At 42.7% G+C, this 18,378-nt stretch overlaps 3 protein-coding genes across 8 annotated transcripts; 1 reads left to right on the forward strand and 2 right to left on the reverse strand.

Moving 5' to 3' along the window:
• Positions 1 to 2,117: 2,117 nt before the first annotated feature.
• On the reverse strand, positions 2,118 to 2,960 carry LOC115738674. Its single transcript, XM_048274453.1, has one exon. It carries the CDS (start codon positions 2,906 to 2,908, stop codon positions 2,432 to 2,434), a length of 477 nt encoding a protein of 158 aa, XP_048130410.1. The 5' UTR covers positions 2,909 to 2,960; the 3' UTR covers positions 2,118 to 2,431.
• A 1,371-nt stretch (positions 2,961 to 4,331) lies between these two features.
• LOC115738713 (pentatricopeptide repeat-containing protein At1g20300, mitochondrial) lies at positions 4,332 to 7,358 on the forward strand. 6 transcript variants are annotated; one of them, XR_004015144.2, is made up of 3 exons: positions 4,332 to 6,070; positions 6,200 to 6,269; positions 7,070 to 7,358. XR_004015144.2 is itself a non-coding variant. In XM_030671424.2 (2 exons), exon 1 carries the CDS (start codon positions 4,434 to 4,436, stop codon positions 6,039 to 6,041), a length of 1,608 nt encoding a protein of 535 aa, XP_030527284.2. In that variant the 5' UTR covers positions 4,332 to 4,433; the 3' UTR covers positions 6,042 to 6,070; positions 7,070 to 7,358. The 6 variants fall into 6 exon arrangements, 2 of the variants coding, with proteins under 2 accessions (XP_030527284.2, XP_030527283.2); XR_004015143.2 differs by having other exon boundaries at positions 7,117 to 7,358; XR_007197584.1 differs by having other exon boundaries at positions 4,332 to 6,269.
• A 2,562-nt stretch (positions 7,359 to 9,920) lies between these two features.
• On the reverse strand, positions 9,921 to 11,465 carry LOC115738682 (24-methylenesterol C-methyltransferase 2). Its single transcript, XM_048274676.1, is given in 4 exon segments — positions 9,921 to 10,198; positions 10,200 to 11,192; positions 11,194 to 11,335; positions 11,366 to 11,465. Coding segments are annotated over 3 exon segments (1,095 nt in total). The 5' UTR covers positions 11,266 to 11,335; positions 11,366 to 11,465; the 3' UTR covers positions 9,921 to 10,168.
• Positions 11,466 to 18,378: the final 6,913 nt, after the last annotated feature.

The raw sequence follows: 18,378 nt of genomic DNA on the forward strand, positions 1-18,378 counted from the left end.
AGAAATGCGAGGAACGAATACACCTTTGGTCATGACCTTCTTTGAAATAGTGAGCACATATTGTGCCCTTATTTAAAATAATACTCACTTATTTAAAGCCCTTATTTGAAATTTTTAAAAGGAAAGTTCGCTCGGAAAAATAAAGCATTCTTTTTTTTTCTTATCACAAAGCTCCGCGTTTAGTGTCCCATCCACGCTATTAGAAACATCGATTTGGGCAGTAATTATTCCGCACCACTCACAATCAAAGGTTGGGAGATTGAAGAGCCCGTCACCGCGGCCCTCACTAAGATGTCGACGGTCATGAAGTCTCTTCACACAAGGTCCGTCGTAACTAGATGATGGAGAACGGGGGCGTCTCGCCTTGACCCAAGTGACGCACGTGGCCTCATCAACCGCATTGATAGTAAAGAGTCCCGTGAATCCTTCCCGCAAAAATTAATTCACTGGTCAACGGTGTTTCGACTACAAGGATTGTATCGACTTGATAAAATTTAGGACTTGATTTCCCTTCGATGTTACTTCTCGATATTAAATGAACCCTCCTTCCCTTCTTTCCTCCTCTTTCAATCTTTTAGAGGCCGAATTGCATAATACACATTATTTATATGAATATTTACAATTTTATATTATGAATACTTATTAATTTTATATTGTTAATATAAGTCTTATTTTTGCATTCCCGGTCCAGTTTATGACCCGCCGACATATTTTTGTGCGGGCCAAAAAAGGAGGAAAAAATAAAAATTTGGGGCGGGAAGGGAAGGGGGGGGAGAAGCCCTCGCCCACCACCAATCTCCTTTGCGGTGCGAACAAATCGGCGTGGGGGTTCGGGGGCAACGCCCAAAAAATTTTGGGCTCTATTTTTCTGCGGCTAGGTTTTTTTTCGTTTGGTATTGAGGATCCTTATGTGATATTTTCAATTAATTACATAATTACAACATTATTTATGAATTATAAATCTTAATAATTTTTGTATTAATTAATACTAATTATGTTATAAAGATAAGCTGCAAAAAAAATATAAATAAAAAAAATATAAACAGTTAAAAAATATGAAAATATTAAAAATATAAATAATTAAAAGACTCAAAAACGAAATTTATAAAAAAAAAAAAAAAAATCGGCAGCCCTTTTTGAGCAATTTTATAGTCATTTCAAGCCCTTATTTGCTGAGCTCCGAGCAAACCTATGCTCGGCAGTTGGGCTGCCGCTTATTTGAGCCAAAATGAGCGGCCATTTCCGTTAATATTTATTTTAAAAAAATATTCTTTTGTAAATATTATTTTAAAAAAAATATGGAAAAACTCCTTTACCCTCTGAGCATGGACGGACTTTTCCTTTTTTGGCTCAATTTTTTAAAAATGATTATTTATATCGCTAAAAATAATCGATCAATAAAAAATGATTTAATTATTAATAATATTTTATATTTATACACTTTCTTGAACGATGAAATTTATTATCTATTCATTTTTATAAGCGTATAAATGATTATATGTACAAAAATATTTTTTAATCATTCTCATAAAATAAATAAAACCTAAATTGCGTAACATAATATTATCTTTCTAGAACAATAAATTAAAATCGAAGAAATCCGATAAAAACATAACAGATAACTTTGGAGCCTCACGGTGGTTTTGTAAGTTGCCATTCTCTGAGATGGGATTGCCCAACATCGATCAATATGTTCACTGATGAAGGCTCCATACCTCGTGTTCAAGTGAACATCGACAACCCCGCATTCCACATGAACCCGTGCAATGCTAGTAGGTTGTGACGCGAGATCTTACTAAAAGAAGTAGCACATACTCATCGACAAGTTTATTTATGGACCTTTTATATGATTCAAACTTTTGAAATCATCGTAGGTTAATCCGGGCTATCTAATAGATCGTAAAAAGATGTCTAATATTGGGCATGTTACTACCGACATGCTAAGATCCATTCCATCGATCGTGGATGGGGATCGGACAATTTGGTCTTTCGAGAGGTTTTCCGATTATTTTTTATTTTGTACTTTTTATTGCTAATCCCATGATAAAGTGTACCTCTACCAGGTCCATATTGTATTTTTGAATGGCAACATGATGGCCCTTAAGCGACGAAGAACAAACAATGCAATGCGGACCATCCAATGTGTGAACCGCATGGAATCTAATTCAGGAGCTTTATGCAGTAATTTTTACGAACACCTTAGCTTCAGTCTCTTTCTTAATCCGCTCGTGTCGTGTCCCGTGATTTTTCCCCGAACCAGCTCAATTTTTCTGACCAGATCACGAGGTCAAGCCGTTCAAGTAGAGAGACGCGCGCAGAAGTTCATCAAGATTCATCACTCTCGTTATACAATTAGGTGGAGAAAAGGCAACAAAAAGGATAAAGAAAAAGAGAAAGGCGTCACGATTCGTTCATCATTCGATCGGCTCAATCACCGCCCATCTCCGCGATCCTTCTCGATCTGCTGCCGGTGCTTCTCGGCGAGCTTCTCCAGAGCCGCCTCCACGGCGTCCCTCCCTCCGATCAGCAGCCGCGTCACGACCTCCGGGTCCCGCTCGAACCGCGCCTCCTCGAACTCCCTCCGCGCGTTCTCCCTCAGCACATCCCGCCACGGCACGCCGCGCGGGTCGGTCCACGGGAAGAACCGCGTCGCCCGGAGGATGTCCCGGTACAGGCCCAGCGCCTCCCGCCGCGTGCTGGTGAGCCGCCGCCGCCGCGCGAGGAGCTCCTCCTCGTCGTCGTCCAGGGACTTCTTCTCCTCCTTCGCAACGTGCCTGTCCAGGAGCTCTTCGACGGTGTCCGGCCCGTTGTGTAGGGCGCGGGAGACGGAGACGGGGACGGCGTCGTTTGGCTTCGCAGTGCTCCAAAGGATCGAGAAACTCCGCCATTTCTGGAGCTTCGCGTTCATCGCTCCGCGTGTCAGATCGGTTTGTTGTTGACAAGCTGAATTGCGGATGTGAGATTGGGATTGGGGATGGGACATGCCAATTGGGCTTGGGCCTATATCAGACCATTTAACGGGCCTGTTGATCGATCCTAACCTCGATCTGGTCGAATAGTGCCCCGGATGCCTTCCACCCGTGAAATATTTATCAGTAGAAATAATAAGTGATGTTTAAATATTTTCGTAGACTTTGAAAAGATTCTTCGTTTATTCATTTTTGTACTCTATTATTTTTGCAAAAAATAAACGATTTGAAATATATTCTCCTAAAATGACCGATTATATCACTTGCAATAATTACTCGATAACAAATATTTTATTATCAATAAAACTTCCACAGACAATAAATTTATTTTCATTCGTTTATTTTACTCTAAGTAATACAAATAATTACTTTTAGGAAAGCGTTTTCAAAATCCTTTATTGTGAAACAAGGCCACCATTTTTTTATTTGAATTATTTGATGGTGTAGTCCATTTAAAAAAAGGGTTGATATTACAAAATATTTCAAATTGATACACATGTGATAAATTTATCTAATTTATTTTTTTGATCACGTAAAACCCCAAAACGGTATACTTATGATAAATTTATCCCAAACTATTTTTTAAAAAAAACAAAAATCCTAAACTGATATCCCCGTGATAAATTTTTCTTAAACTAGTACGTTTGTAACAAATTTACCCTACGTTAGTTTATGTTAAATTGAATTAATACCACTAAAAATCTCAAATTGATACACATGTGGCAAACAAAGGATAATACACCCATCGTTTAATTTAGCAATTTGATGATAATATTTAACAAAAACTAACATAGGATAAATTTGTCACTAGTGAGTCAATTTGGAGTATATTTGTTTTAGATTTACCGATTTAGGTTTTTAGTGATCAAAAAATAGTTTAAGATAAATTTGTCATAGGTGTAGCAGTTTAGATTTTTAGTAGTCAACAAAACAGTTTGGAGTAAATTTATCACAAATATACCAGTTTGGGATTTTTCATAGTATTAGCCCTAAAAAAATTATTGAAACTTTTTTCACATAGGGAAATTTGTTGCCTACGATTTTAGACATCACTTTTTACTTTTTACTTTTTACCTCTATTTTACAAAACATTTGAAATTTGACTTTTAACATTGAAAGCCCATAGCATTTCATGTTGTATAATTCCCAATATGAATGCTTATTTAAGTTTTTCCTTCATGATTTGTTTAAATATCTTCCATTTTCAAAATTTTCAAAGAACAGTCGAAAGAAATATATCGATATTTATCCTTTTTCTTTGTTGATATTCAAAGTTCATGCCCTTTGGGTTAGCATCCTAATTCCCAATCAATACACTAATTACTAATCACCAGCGAATTACAGAGATTAGATACGTGATGAACGTCGTCGTTTCCAGTAGGTAAGCATTTGCTCAAGCTCGTCTTCGCGACCGCCACTGCAACCTCCGACAACAGCGAGCTTCTTCAGAAGCCGCCATTGACGATGGCTCTGCTCAAGCGAAGCCCACGCCTCCGCCTCGCTCTCTTTCGCCTCTCGCCTCTCTCTAGCACTTCTCTCTCTTACTCCACCGCTCACCTTCAAGAACAAGATGAAGGAGAAGAAGAAGGGCATGGAAGTCGCGAGCCTCCCGTGCTCGCCCCCTCTCCTTCTCTTTCCCCTGAAGAAACCCTGGTCGCCGACAAGATCCACGCCCTGATCAAAGACCACCACCGCAGAAACCCCAGCCCTGGCCTCGCCCCGCCGGACCCTCGCCTCACCATCCCCGCTCTCTCCCTCGATTTCTCCCGAGTCTCTCCCGCCCGCTCCCTCTCCTCCTCCGTCGTCCGCCGCGTGGTCGAGAAATGCGGGGACCTCCGCCACGGCATCCCCTTCCTCCAAGCGCTCGCTTTCTTCAACTGGGCCGCGTCGCAGGCGGAGCTTGCATCCCCTGCTCCTTACAACGAGATGATCGACCTCGCCGGAAAGGTCCGGCAGTTCGACGTGGCGTGGCACCTGATCGACACCATGAAGTCACGAGGTATTGTGATTAAGATTGAGACTTTCGCGATTTTAATTCGTCGTTATGTTAGGGCGGGATTGGCTGCCGAGGCTGTCCACGCCTTTAATCGTATGGAGGAGTATGATTGCCAGCCTGATAAGGTCGCCTTCTCGATTGTTATCAATATGTTAAGTAAGAAGAGGAGGGCGGTCGAAGCTCAATCTTTTTTTGACGGTCTGAAGGATAGATTTGAGCCTGATGTGGTTGTGTACACTAGCTTGATTCACGGGTGGTGCCGAGCCGGTAATATCTCTGAGGCGGAGAGGGTGTTTGGGGACATGAAACTGGCTGGGATAAAGCCCAATGTGTATACTTATAGCATTGTGATTGATGCGCTGTGTAGGTGCGGGCAAATTACGCGTGCCCATGATGTTTTTGCAGAGATGATTGATGTTGGGTGCAAACCGAATTCGATAACCTTTAACAATTTGATGCGAGTTCACGTGAAAGCCAGCAGGACCGAGAAGGTTCTGCAGGTGTATAATCAGATGAAGAGGCTCGGGTGTCCGGCGGATACAATTACATACAATTTTCTCATCGAAACTCATTGTAAAGATGAAAGTCACGAGGAAGCCATGAAGGTGCTTAATTCGATGGTTAAGAAAGGCTGCAGCCCCAATGCATCCACTTTCAATCCGATATTTAGATGCATTGCGAAATTGAGAGATGTAAACGGGGCTCACAGGTTGTATGCTAGGATGAAAGACTTGAAATGTATGCCTAATACAGTGACGTACAATATACTGATGCGGATGTTTGCCGACTCAAAGTCAACTGACATGGTTATCAAGTTGAAGAAGGAAATGGACGAGAACAACGTCGAGCCCAATGTGAACACATACCGGATTTTGATCTTGATGTACTGTGGGATGGGGCATTGGAACAATGCCTACAAGTACTTTCTAGAAATGATTGAAGCTAAGTGCTTGAAACCAGGTTTGCCTGTCTATCAGATGGTTCTAGAGCAGCTCAGGAAGGCAGGGCAGCTGAAGAAGCATGAGGAGTTAGTGGAGAAAATGGTGGATAGGGGATTTGTTACTCGACCTTTGTAGGTTTGTGCTCATCTGCATATGCAGGTCAAGTAAGTTGCGTAATATCCTAGCATTAGTTTCCAAACAATCTTTTTTGTTTTTTCATCATCTTGAAATGCATAAGATTAGCATTTGATATTTCTTCGGGGCAACAATACATTGTCATCTTCGTACTGTAGGTTTTGCTGTTATTTCTTCAATGTGGAAGTATGCTTTGTTGCCTTGTTTGTATCTCAAAAGCAAATTCTGGTATGAAATATATTTATTGGTGAACTCTTTTCTTCTGGAATTTCCTTTTCTACTTGATTTAAGGAGGAAAAGTCCTCGTATGGAGCATCTCCTCTGTTCAGGTCCAGAAAATCATGAGTATTGTAGATTCCAAACTTGACACCATTGTGATTTCCCTTTGTTTGTATTAAGTCAATATTTTGATTGAAGAACTGTGTATCTGTCGTATGTAGTGTAACATCTAGTGATCGAAGAGTCAAAAATATCGTCATGACTTTCATCATGAACCTTTATTCTCGTAAAATCTGTTCATGTCAACGCATTCTCATGCCATAGCTCTATTTTTCTCCGGTCACTGGCAAACTGCTATCTGTTCTGAATGTGCTAACTCGAACCAAATTAAGCAGTAACCTACTTCAATTTGCTTTTGTTCCTGATATCCAAATGCTTTTTCTTGATTGGGGCTGGTGAAGTAGGGGCTGGTGTTGGCTCCTTCCCCCTCTAGGTCCCATTTTTTGCTATTAAGCTAAAAAACTGAAGATATAATATTGACAATTTGAGCCCCCTATTAGAATTTTCAGTCCTCTAGTGGCTGGTTGCCTTGTTGCTTCCTCATATGAAATAGATAGTATTGCCTAGCTGGCCATGATTTATGGAAACGCGACGAGGTTTTATTTTAGCGGCTGCCAGCAACCACTGGCACTTCCAGAACAACTTTATGATTTAGTACCTCGTTCTTAGATGATTTGTGATTGTTTTTTTTTTTTTTTTTTTTTGGGTCAATGATTTATGATTGCTTGAAAGCCTTCATTTTTATACAGATAAATTGATGGATATATATGGAGCTAATGCGCTCCGGCATTCTCAGGATATCGATTCTGCTTGAATATGCACCTTAGGATGAATTACTCAAACTGCAGAAAAATAGAGTACTAGTTGAAGCACATCTCCCAATCAAGTGCGATCTTCTACCTTGTGATGCTTGGCATATGTGATATGTGCCTGTCTTTGTTGAATTTCATCTTCCTCCTCTTTGGTTTGTAACCAAGTTATTCCATTATAAGACCTCTGTAAAATGAAGCCAGGGAATGCACGCATTTTTTTTCCCCTCGCCCTTTGGATTATTAAGATGTCGATATTTTAGTTTCTTTGGTCTGTAAACTCCTTTCGACTCTAATTGCAATCAGCATAGTACTGTAGACAGTAACGTGCCACATAAGTTTTGACGCATTTGGGATAAAATTTGGATGTTAGATCTCTTTGGATAATGATCCACCCAAGATATACGACATTTCTGCCGGTACTGTGGTGGTGCAGCATAGCATAATGTTTGAGATACGTCTTAGTTCGGCACACCTGCATGCAGTTGTGAGTAGATTTGCAGCGGAGCCATATAAACGTGCCATTGTTTGTGGTTCATATGATGGAGCTGTCTCCATAATGTAGCTCGCAATTCAGACTATAGTTCATTTGCTTGAACACATTGGTAATTGAGAATCTCCTTTTATTAGTTTTCTCTACCAAAACTTTCGCCATTTCTGCAAGCTTGGCTCTCATGCGGTTTGAGGGTCAAATTGTAACCTCCTTCATAGTTGAGTTAGTATAGTTTCTTGCAAGGCTCCTGACCGCACCAATGGCTATGAACCTGGGAGACAGCCTTGTGATAGCCGGGCCCTCCATCAGCACCGGCATATCGTGATCCTGTGGGAAAACTATTTGCCTCAAGAACTTTTTATTTTGACCGAGCATGATGTAGATGAATCCATGTCACTGCTCAGCTTGGAAGATGTCCGCAGCCGATGTGTCATGCATTTCCGTATTTGGGAGTCGCCAAAGGACGCAGGTGAAGTGAAATTGCTTTTACCCCGATTGAAGGGTTTTGGCTGAGGTCCTCTTCCACAGTACCACTCTAGTTAGCAGTTACCAACCTAGTCACAGAGGCCGGCCGGTAGACGTTACTCATGAAATCCCATTTAGGGTGGGTCTAGTTCGAGACCATTTTTCGAAAGTCCTTCTGGCTACTTGGTCGGATACTAACCAGTGCCCATCTTTCGGAACTGTGAGCCCCGTGAGCTGATGTTGAAGCATCAGAGAGGCATTTGAAGAAGCAGCAATTATAGTTCCCCGTCTTCCCCACATGTAGGGATGTTTATTCAGATTCCACTTGGGTTTTCTTGGATCAAAGGTCCGCTTCGACCGGCGGAGAGCCGTTCTTGCTAACGCTTCTGTGCTGGCTTCACTCGAAAGATGTAAGTTTTTTTTGGGTCGAAAGATGTCTAAGAAGTTATTAGGCTCAAAGTCATTGAATACACTAATCTCTTCTTGTCTTTCTTTGCTTAGCATTCAACAAATTATACACAGCTGCTCGGTACTCGATCGGTGTCGTCAAAGGATGTACTGGGTCTGGTTCCTCGGCTTCCTCCTCAGAAGAAAGCGATAGACATTGAAGGGCAAGAGAGCTGAGAGTTCCATTCCTAAACTCAATTGTGCTGGCGGACGAAAACCCACCTGGCACCTGGTGTATACTTTTGGGACAATTTGCATTCAGGCATGGTTGCTCTGCCACGTTGGCAGCTCAGCTTTTCCAAGATGTCGTCACGTGTTATTGACGACGTCGGCTTTAATGCGAAGATAGACACCAACATATCCCACCTAAAGTTGCGAAATTTACTCAAAACCCCCACATTTGTATTTGGGATTAATTCCCATTCAGATCCAAGCAGATGAAGATGAGATCTACTTTTATCATAAGAAAAATCCCCTGTTGATGTTAGGACATAAACAACGAGCGAAAAGGACAAAAGCAGAACCGAAAGTTTGACAGATCCAAAGCAACAAGAAGGGGGGGTGGGGACCCCACGTGGCCTCCAGATTCACGCCCCCACTCACCGCACCAGCTCATTAAAATTCGAATTTGGAAAATTAAAAATGTAAATATATGGGAAACTATTCAAAGAAGAGCGATCGCGACAGAAATTCACAAGGCTCCAAAAAGGAAAATAAACAGAGAGAGAGAGAGAGAGAGAGAGAGAGGAGAGGGAGGGAGGAGGAGGAGGAAGCCGGACAGAGGAAGAAGACACAGTTCAAGCCACCTAGCGGTTTCAGCTTATGTCCCTCTCCCCTCCATGTGCGCCTCGTGCTCTGTCCCGGTCCCCCACCACCTCTCTCTCTCTCTCTCTAGAGGAAGAAGACACGGTGCAAGCCACCTGGCAGCTTCAGCTTATCCCTCTCCCCTCCCTGTGCGCCTCGTGTTCTGTCCCTGTGCCCCACCACACTCTCTCTCTCTCTCTCTCTCTAGAGGAAGTTTCCCCTGCTTTCGCGTGCAAGCTCACCCACGTACGCGTTCGCTCCTCCTCGATTCAACAGAGGCACGAAAAACGGAGAAAAATATAAAGAAAGAATCAGGCAACAGATTGTGGGGCGATGAATCCGGCTGATATTATAATTCAACCCCAGGAAAGAAAAAGGAGAAATCTTTGTCGCCAGTTGGAGGGAATCTCTTTCCATAGCTTTTCTCTCGACACGCTCGACTCGAGTCCTTCACAGTTTTCAGCATGATCGCATCATCGATAAGATGCCCAGATTCAAGATTTCATCCCGAGCACAGAACAAGCAGGAACCTTAGCACTACGCACGCAGTAAGCAACGCTTGCGATCCAGCCATGGGACTTAGAACCGGTATTCAAATTGCGAAACCCAAAGGGTACAAAGAAGAAACTATTAACCCCAAGATCGAAGCAAAAGGAAGAAAAGAAAGGAAACCCAAAATATAAAAATGCTTTGTTTTTCTTCTCCCAGTGAATAATCTCCAGTCATCATCATAACTCAGTTCAGCAACGACAAACGGGGGGAAAGACAAAGAACAACGAAATGGGAACATTGAAATTGGGGTGTCGTTACCATGGCCGCGGATTTCCCCTTCAAGCAGAAGAATCGGCTGGGGGCGAGTCCCTTGGGCTTTCTGCAGAGGATCATGTGCATAGGGGAGAAGATCCCGGTGTCGCCGCCGCGGGTCAAGTAGTCCGCCGTCTTGAACAGCATGTCGTGGACGTCCACCGTCCCCTTGGGCGCGACCCCGAGCGCCGCCGAGATCTTGATCAGCATGTGGTTCCTCCAGTAGGCGATCCGGCCCATCTTCAGCCTCTTCCACCAGGGACCGGCCGGGGGCGCCGCCAGGTCCCGCTCCTCCAGCACCTCGAACCCGACCCGCCTCGCCGTGGCGGCGATGTCGGCGTGGCTGCGGAGCCCCGGCAGGGCGTCGCCACGCTCGATCCCCTGGATGATGTCGACGTGGTTGAGGTCGTCGCCGCGGTACTTGTCGGTGGTGACCCACTCGTAGGAGACGTAGAGGGCGCCGGGCTTGAGGACGCGGAGGACCTCGGCGTAGACGTCGTCGAGGCGGGGGGCGTGGCAGGTGGCCTCGATGGAGTAGGCGCCGTCGAAAGAGGCGTCGGGGAAGGGCATCTGGAGGAAGTTGCCGCAGACGACCTCGCAGAGGGCGTCGAGGCCGACCTTCTTGTTGTGGGCGCGGGCGCGGTCGACCTGGTACTCGTTGATGGTGATGCCGACGACGCGGGCACGGGAGTGGGCGGCGATGGCGCGCATGGGGCCGCCGATGCCGCAGCCGACGTCGAGGATGCGGTCGCCGGGGGAGGCGCGGATGAGGTCGACGGCCATCTCCTCGTGGAGGCGGGTGGCGTCGGCGTCGGATCGGCCGGGGAGGGAGGGGGAGAAGTGGAAGGACTGACCCCAGCCCCACTCGTAGATGTCGGTGACGAGGTTGTAGAAGGTGTCGACGAAGTCGGGGACCTTCTCCTTGGTCTCGATCTCCTTGGGGCGGCGGAAGAAGGACCAGTAGCTGTCGTAGTTGTCCTGGACCTTGTCGGCGGAGATGGAGCCGCCGGAGATGTCCGTGGCCCGCTTCCCCTTCTGCTCCGCCGGGCCCCATCACGCACACGAACCAGTAGATGCCGCCGGCGATGAGGGCCCCGGTGCACCACAGAGCCACCGAGTCCATGTTGTTTCCTAGAGAGGGAAAGAGAGGACCGAGATCGAGATAGAGAAAGAAATTGATGAGTTTGGAGAGATAGTGGCAGAGAGAGAGAGAGAGAGAGAGAGAGCAGGCGTTATTTGGGATTTATAGTGGGGTTTGACTGTTCAGTTTCAGTGGGAGCGAGTCAGCTGAGTGAGTTGGGTTTTCCTTCTTTTCCCGGACTGAGTCACGGGCGAGTGGACGGTTTGTTGTGCGGGGCTTTTTTTTTTTTTTTTTTCCCTCTTTTAATTTTCTCTTATTGGTGGAGCATTATCGTGTTTCATCGTATAAACAAACGTTACATATATTTTGTCGAATTTCACGGCATCTTTTTTGCAATGAAAATTCAAACACAAAAATATCTTTTTTGACCTCAAAATATCTTAATATTGGAAAGTAAAAATTGCGCGCTCTATCCAAAAAAGGGTACTTTAGGAAATTCCTTCGTGAGATGTGGATCTCTAAATCAACGGTCGAGATTTAGACTGAAACACCGTACGACATCGAGATAAAACGCTGTGCACTACTGGCCGGCGCTATAAGAAAATTAATCAAGCTGCCAAAATCGTTATATGCTGGACAATTTTCCATAAATGTCCTTTGTACCTAATGTGGTTCCGTTCTCTTTGGGGTAAGAAAATGGCAGAACTCCTGTCCTGATAAGGTTGACGGAAGTAAACCGAGCTCCTGTCAATGAAAGAAATAACTTCTCGGTGGTTCATTTAATGCTGTAGAATCATTTATATCACGTGAAAATTATTAATCAATCCGGACATGAATTTCCTTCACCAAAGGGCATATGCGATTCTGAACTATTGGAAATACTTTAAGATTGTGTTTAGTCGTCAAGATATAAGTCGGGATAAAATATATTTTTTTCTCATCCTATGTTTGGTAGCTGTCTAAGATAGGATACAATGGATATAGCCAAGATGAAAATATCATAAGGGAGGAGATGGGATGGATCGGGATAGGATTTCTCAATAGAGTAGATACGAAGAGTAACTAAGTTTTTCCTATAACCACCGCCTCTCTTCCACATTAGGTTGCCTCTCCGCCGCCTTGGGCCACCTCTTCGATGGCGCTAGATTAGGGTCTCCGACTGCAAAAGCCGGGTATTTCCCCGACCTTGTTTCTTATTCGATTGTTTTGCATGACATGAGATTGCGTCCCTCGTTTTTTAATCGTTTGAACATTTTCAACGTCCCGAAAAAGAGGGTCTCGACATGTTATGAAGAATTCGAGGTTATCATTGACTTTCAAGGCTGTTCTCTTGGCCAAATTGCATGAATGCATCTTTAACTCATAGAAAAATGTTGAATAATTAGATTGTTTGGCACTTGTTTACTCGCTCAACAACACAATGAGCAAGGCCAACGTGTCATTCTCAACAAATTTGACTCTAAATCAACACCCCTAATTCTACAAGGCCTACTTCGTCGATGTTGCGCTTGAATTTAGATGGCACAAACTTTTGCTCAATAATAACTTACTCATCAAAACTCATCATTGAATGATTTTTAAAGCATCCTCATATTTCAGTGAAATAAAGTCGATCTTAGCCGCACCTTATCTCTACTTATCCGACTTTAAATATGTAATTCATCAAACAGTAGATAGGATATGACAAAATTCTCGAATTTCTTATCTCATCCTATCTAGACAAGAAATCCGAATGACTAAATGCAACTTAACAGCTTCCAAATTGAAGAAATTTGTTAAAGTAATATTAGTGGTCGATCCGAGCAGACTCTATGGCATGCATCGGTGGTCATAAGGAGGGCTCGAGCCGACCCGCCCTAATATTTTGGCCAAACCCGCCTTCATAAATATTTTGCGCACTTGAGACCGGGCCGGGCTTTCCTACTCAAAATGTGTTCATGCCATAGTAGTGCGGGCCGGGTTGGACACAGGGTGGGCCCGCCCAGCTCCAAGATCGGATCTAAGGGCGCGCAAACTAAAATGCATCGTTACTAAAGTGCCTTTACCTTAGTCTTTCCCACTAGAAATACAGGTCCTTCATCCACGTGACTGTAGATCCACGTTCGTGGGATCGCACGTGGAGGGAGAAAAAGATTAGTGATTAGCATTTTAATATTTACATGATACCCACTTTCAGTTAGCACAAATCGAGGAGTAACTTTTTTTTTTTTTACAAAAATAACTGACAAGGTCGTAGACGTGGGTGCAAAAATAAAAAGAAAATTTTTCGTTTGATTGGTGTACTTTTTGAAAAGGGAATTTAAATTGCCGTAAGCTAGAGATATTTCTTCTTCCATAATAAGTAATATTCGGGCTAACTTTCATGCGCTTCATTTCGAAATTTTTCTCATTGAACTTTTCGAACAAGATTTGAAATCACGACCACAAGAAAAGGAACAACTTCTCATATCCATCTAAGCCAACAACTTATTGATTCTACGAGACATTTAGATGATATTATAAGATTTATTTGGACACAATGAGCCGTTATTTTCGCCCATTGTTAAGTATGTATAGTGTTGTTAGAGGCGTGGGATTTTACAGGGGAATTTCATGTTAAAGTTCGAGCATCCTCCACAAAAGTGGGGAGTTTTGTCTCGCGAGCTTTGAAGATCGAGGTGCGAGAACCTCGGAAGAATCTCCTCACTTTCTCTAATTTCGGGTGCTTGCTTTAGTTAGTCGAGTGCTCGGCATATCTCCGAGGCTCCTTAGTTTCGGATGTTTGCTCCGGTTAGTCGAGCGCTTGGCATGTCTCCGAGGCTCCTTTGCTACTTGCTTCAAGAGTCAACTTATCTGAAAATGATTTTGTGATCGACTAGTATCTCTTTTGCAACTTTTTTCTTCCTATTTAGAGCTACATCTAAGTTTGTGTGCTCTTTTATTTTGATATAGATATAGAACTGGGATTTATAAGGCAAGTTTTGTCCTCTTTTAGTCTATCGGTGTTGTTGTCCTTATACGGTGATGGTGTTGGGGAAAGATGAACCTAAACGTGCACCGCCTTTTGGCAAAATCATAGCTACTGAAGAGATATATCTAAGCTTGTACTCACCACTAATGGGGACGATAGCACGTGTTTGCTAGTGGAATTTTTACTTTTTTTTCCCCTTTTGTTGGGAAATCATTTTCTTAAATCTGAAAAAAAAAAAAAAAAAAAAAAGGTGGGTTAGTTGTATTGCTGTGTAGTCGAGTTGCGATACTAAGCTATCGACGAATGACCATACGAGTACGCCTCGGATATCTCGAAGCTTGTTCGCCCGTTGATTGAAGGGCACGGAACGTGAAATCATTGAATGATAAAGCGTTTTTCACCGTTGGATGGAAAAGCTTTCAATTTCACCGTCGGATCTTACGGACATCTCCACGCCAAGCCCACGCCAAGCCCACTTCGCCTTTATGATCCCTCGTGCATCGAGATTATCACTCGTATTTAACCAACCCCATTTCTTACGAGGGCGTGCTAGGTAAATGTCCACGTAATTTCCTAAGCGCCATGTTTTCGAATTGGACAAAACTACGCCCGTAAAATAAATGGATCGAGCTGGATTTTGATGGATCATGAATGGTTGTACCCCAATAAATTCAATTAACTGATTATGACCAAGTTATTACAATGTAAATTCTAATAACTCGTATTCGATCCAATTCATATCCCCATAATACTTCCCTTTTTAATCCAATTTAAGAGAACTCGTATTCAAATTGAGGTGAGAGTTCGGAGCAAGTGAGTGCAAGATCGAATGAGTGCGAGAGAGAATAAACGGAGAATGCGGGTTGAGTCTAATATGATTCTCAGCCAATTTATGACATATTTACGACATTTTTATGAACCATTTATAAAATAAAACTGACGCAGCCCATCATATAAAAGTTAAGAAATGAATACATATGAATTATTTTGACAGACATAGAGAAAAGCCTCTCCAACCATGGCCCTGGTTAAACATGGATATCATCCGCGTTCAATTTCGCTTAAGCTTGTACGTACTTAACCCATAAATCAAGGGTCGGGGTTGTAGAAAAGTATTGCCCGTCTCATAATTCATTATGAACAGAAAGGTATGTGGATATGGTCGTCCAAGTCCTTTTTTTTTTAGAAGCATCAGACTTCATATTAATGTTTTTTTTTTTAACTTTGTATCAATCTACAAGATGCCTCGTTCTGATTTACTTATTTGTGACAGTGGGCCTCTTCGAGCACCACATACCCTATCGGAAAGCCAGTCGGTAACGATGAATTTTGAGAATATAAATAATTTTTTTTAATAAAGGAAAAGAAGAATAAAATAATATTAGATAATCATAATCTAATTTATCTGATTTAATGCTTTTGCAGATTTATTTTGACAATGGACTTGTATGCTACTTAACCCGTCAATCAAGGGTCGGGGTTGTAGGAAAGTATTTCCCGTCTCATAATTATTAGAAAGAATCCGATACGTCGGGGACACGGTCGTCTAAATTTTTTTTTAAAACTATAAAAAAATAAATAAAGCCGAAATAGATATTATATGCATTGATTCAAGATCGTAGATGGCGGTTTTATTTATTCACAAACTCAAGAATTGTAAAAAATAAAAGATATCATATCTGGAAAACTTAAAAGCATGGCACCATTAGAGGTACCAAACGAGTTTTGATTTTATCTTTCTAAAAATAAAATTAAGTGACAATTAGTAGGCTAAATTTTTGAAGATGGAGCATCCACATATCCTATAGGAAAGCGAATCGATGACGATGAGTTTTGAGAATACAAATAAGTTTTTTTTTTTAATAAAGGAAAAGAAGAATAAAAGAATATTCGTTAATCATAATCTGAAATTTATCTGATTTAATGCTTTTGTAGATTTATTTTGACAATAGCTTGTATGCACTATGCACGGACATACCTTCTAATTTCTCGAGCCGTATGATGATAAAACTCCGTATACGTTTCTAAGGTGGGGTTTTTAGCTTATCTACATCTATCCCAATCACGTGGCAAGCCTAGGTGGCCCCAGAAGTCACGTGTCTGTGCGCGCCGGGGTCCACACCCAACTTAATACTTGGCAAATTTTCAAATCTTAGGTACATTTTTTCAAATTGCTGATGTTTCTTCTGCCGCATGTTTTATTATTGTGCTCGAATCTTTCTCGATGGCATTTTTGTTTCTGCCATCACGTGCCTTCACGACATGCGATGCAGTGTTTAATTTAATGATCGGGGCGTGCGTCGTCGTCGCCCATCCGTCGCTACATCGCCTCCTCAAATTCGATCCCATCGACAACTTCAATTGGTTTTGTTGTGCTCTTGTTCGCTTTGTCTTTTGCCGTGTGGGGAAAGATGCCTAAAAGGACCTTCGGTTTTATAGTTAAAGGGGGAAAAACCACGACTTCTATCTTGGTCGGATCTCGGCGACCAGTTGCGAATAAGATAAAAGGGCGACCTTTTTCCCAAAAAAATTTAAAAAAAATACCTTCAATTATGCTTGTGATTTGCTAATCACTAAGTTTTGAATATTACCCACATGCAAACTTCTTTAACAATCTAAAGTTATTGGGACGAGGCGACCTAATTACGTGAAAGTTGGTGGAATGCCCCGCAAACCCTATGAACCGATTAAGTCTAGCCTTTTTAGCCGGGGTAGACTATCCTGACCCGAAAGAGTTCGTACGCAGTTAGCGGGATTGGAACGGGCGGCTTTCGGTTCTCGAGTTAAAAAGGCGGCTTTCAGGATATTTTTTTTTTTTGGGTCGAAAGTTCATGGAATTAATAAGATAGTTTCATGATCTCTAATTTTACATGTCGTAGAGGTGTCGAGTGTCGGGCCAGCCCGGCATGCTCACCCAGTTACCACTAACTAAGGCCATGTCGGGCTAGCCCAGATACAGCAAGTGGGTCGTTCCGGCCCGACATGGCTTGAGGCACGTGCCGGGCCAAACAAATGGCCTTGTACCAGCCTAACCCATCGTCTTTTGTTATTGAAGGGAGCGTGAGCAACGGCCAACAGGCATCATTGATCAATGGCCGATGCCCGATGGTCATCCTTCAAAGTTAAAAACAAAAACAGACCGGGCTTCTCGATGTAGTAGTGATCAACGGCCTCGCCGACACGAAGGACCAAACCCGACTTGCTTTACACAGATGGGCCTGCCCGACCCGCTACAGAGCCCGAACACGCCGGGGCCCCAGGTCGGTCCGCATGGCATGCGTTGTCGATCGCTTCCTCGCAATATTCCAATTAATTAAATATAATATGGAGCGCATCGCCTATTTCTCGTTCTTGCTCGGAAGCCTTAATGTACAATTATTGTAAGATAATTATCAGGTTGTCATCATATGTAATATTATGGATAACATCATCCTTAAGACATTACTAAAAACTGTATTTGTATCCATGCGATACTATTCGTTAACCGCATTCATGCGACATGTTCTATAGCAATTTCTCATTCACTCTCCTCTAGTTGTACAACACAGGATCATTTTACTATAACCGTTAGATAGTTAATTTATTGACAAACAACGGCTCTAGTCGCTCTGGTTTTTTTTTTTTTTCATTCCATTGGTCTCTTATATATTCTTATGATTTTAAATAATTCATAAATGCGTTAAATAGGAAACATCAGCTTATCACACGCGTTATTCAACCTTTACCAGAAAAAAGAAAAGTTCTTACGCTAGCAAGTTTTCACACTCCCTCCGAATCAATGAAAAGAAAAGAAAAGCCATCCAAAAGCTTATCCGGCACAGAACGGTCTTAATAGGTGAAAAGAGGTTGCGAGGAATGATAGGGATCGAGAAGGAAACCCAAATAATCGGACGACTCTTTCCATACTTGTGCTAATGTCAAATCTAATGACCAAATGTCAAGATATTACATATCTAAGTAGTATTTCAAATCACCTGAACAACTCTTTTAAACCTTTTTTACGCTGGCGGGGTAATAAAGCGGGTGGGGGCAAAAATCATTTGCTTTATCAGGCATAAACTCAAGCTTGCACGTCTCAAAGCGCAAGTACGACCTGCACGCCACCCCCCAACAAATGGGCCCAAAATTTAGCGCCCTCTCCTTTTCCCCTTTGCATTGCATCCACTTCCAAGCTACGCATCTTCCCCGGTTCTTTCGCCCCTCCG

Source organism: Rhodamnia argentea, chromosome 2 (genome assembly GCF_020921035.1).
Source record: "Rhodamnia argentea isolate NSW1041297 chromosome 2, ASM2092103v1, whole genome shotgun sequence".
NCBI classification, from domain to species: Eukaryota; Viridiplantae; Streptophyta; class Magnoliopsida; order Myrtales; family Myrtaceae; genus Rhodamnia; species Rhodamnia argentea.

What these genes read in the sequence shown, in the direction of transcription:
- LOC115738713 (XM_030671424.2), top strand. Translation starts at nt 4,434, where the DNA reads ATGGCTCTGCTCAAGCGAAGCCCACGCCTCCGCCTCGCTCTCTTTCGC.
- LOC115738674 (XM_048274453.1), bottom strand. Translation starts at nt 2,908, where the DNA reads ATGAACGCGAAGCTCCAGAAATGGCGGAGTTTCTCGATCCTTTGGAGC.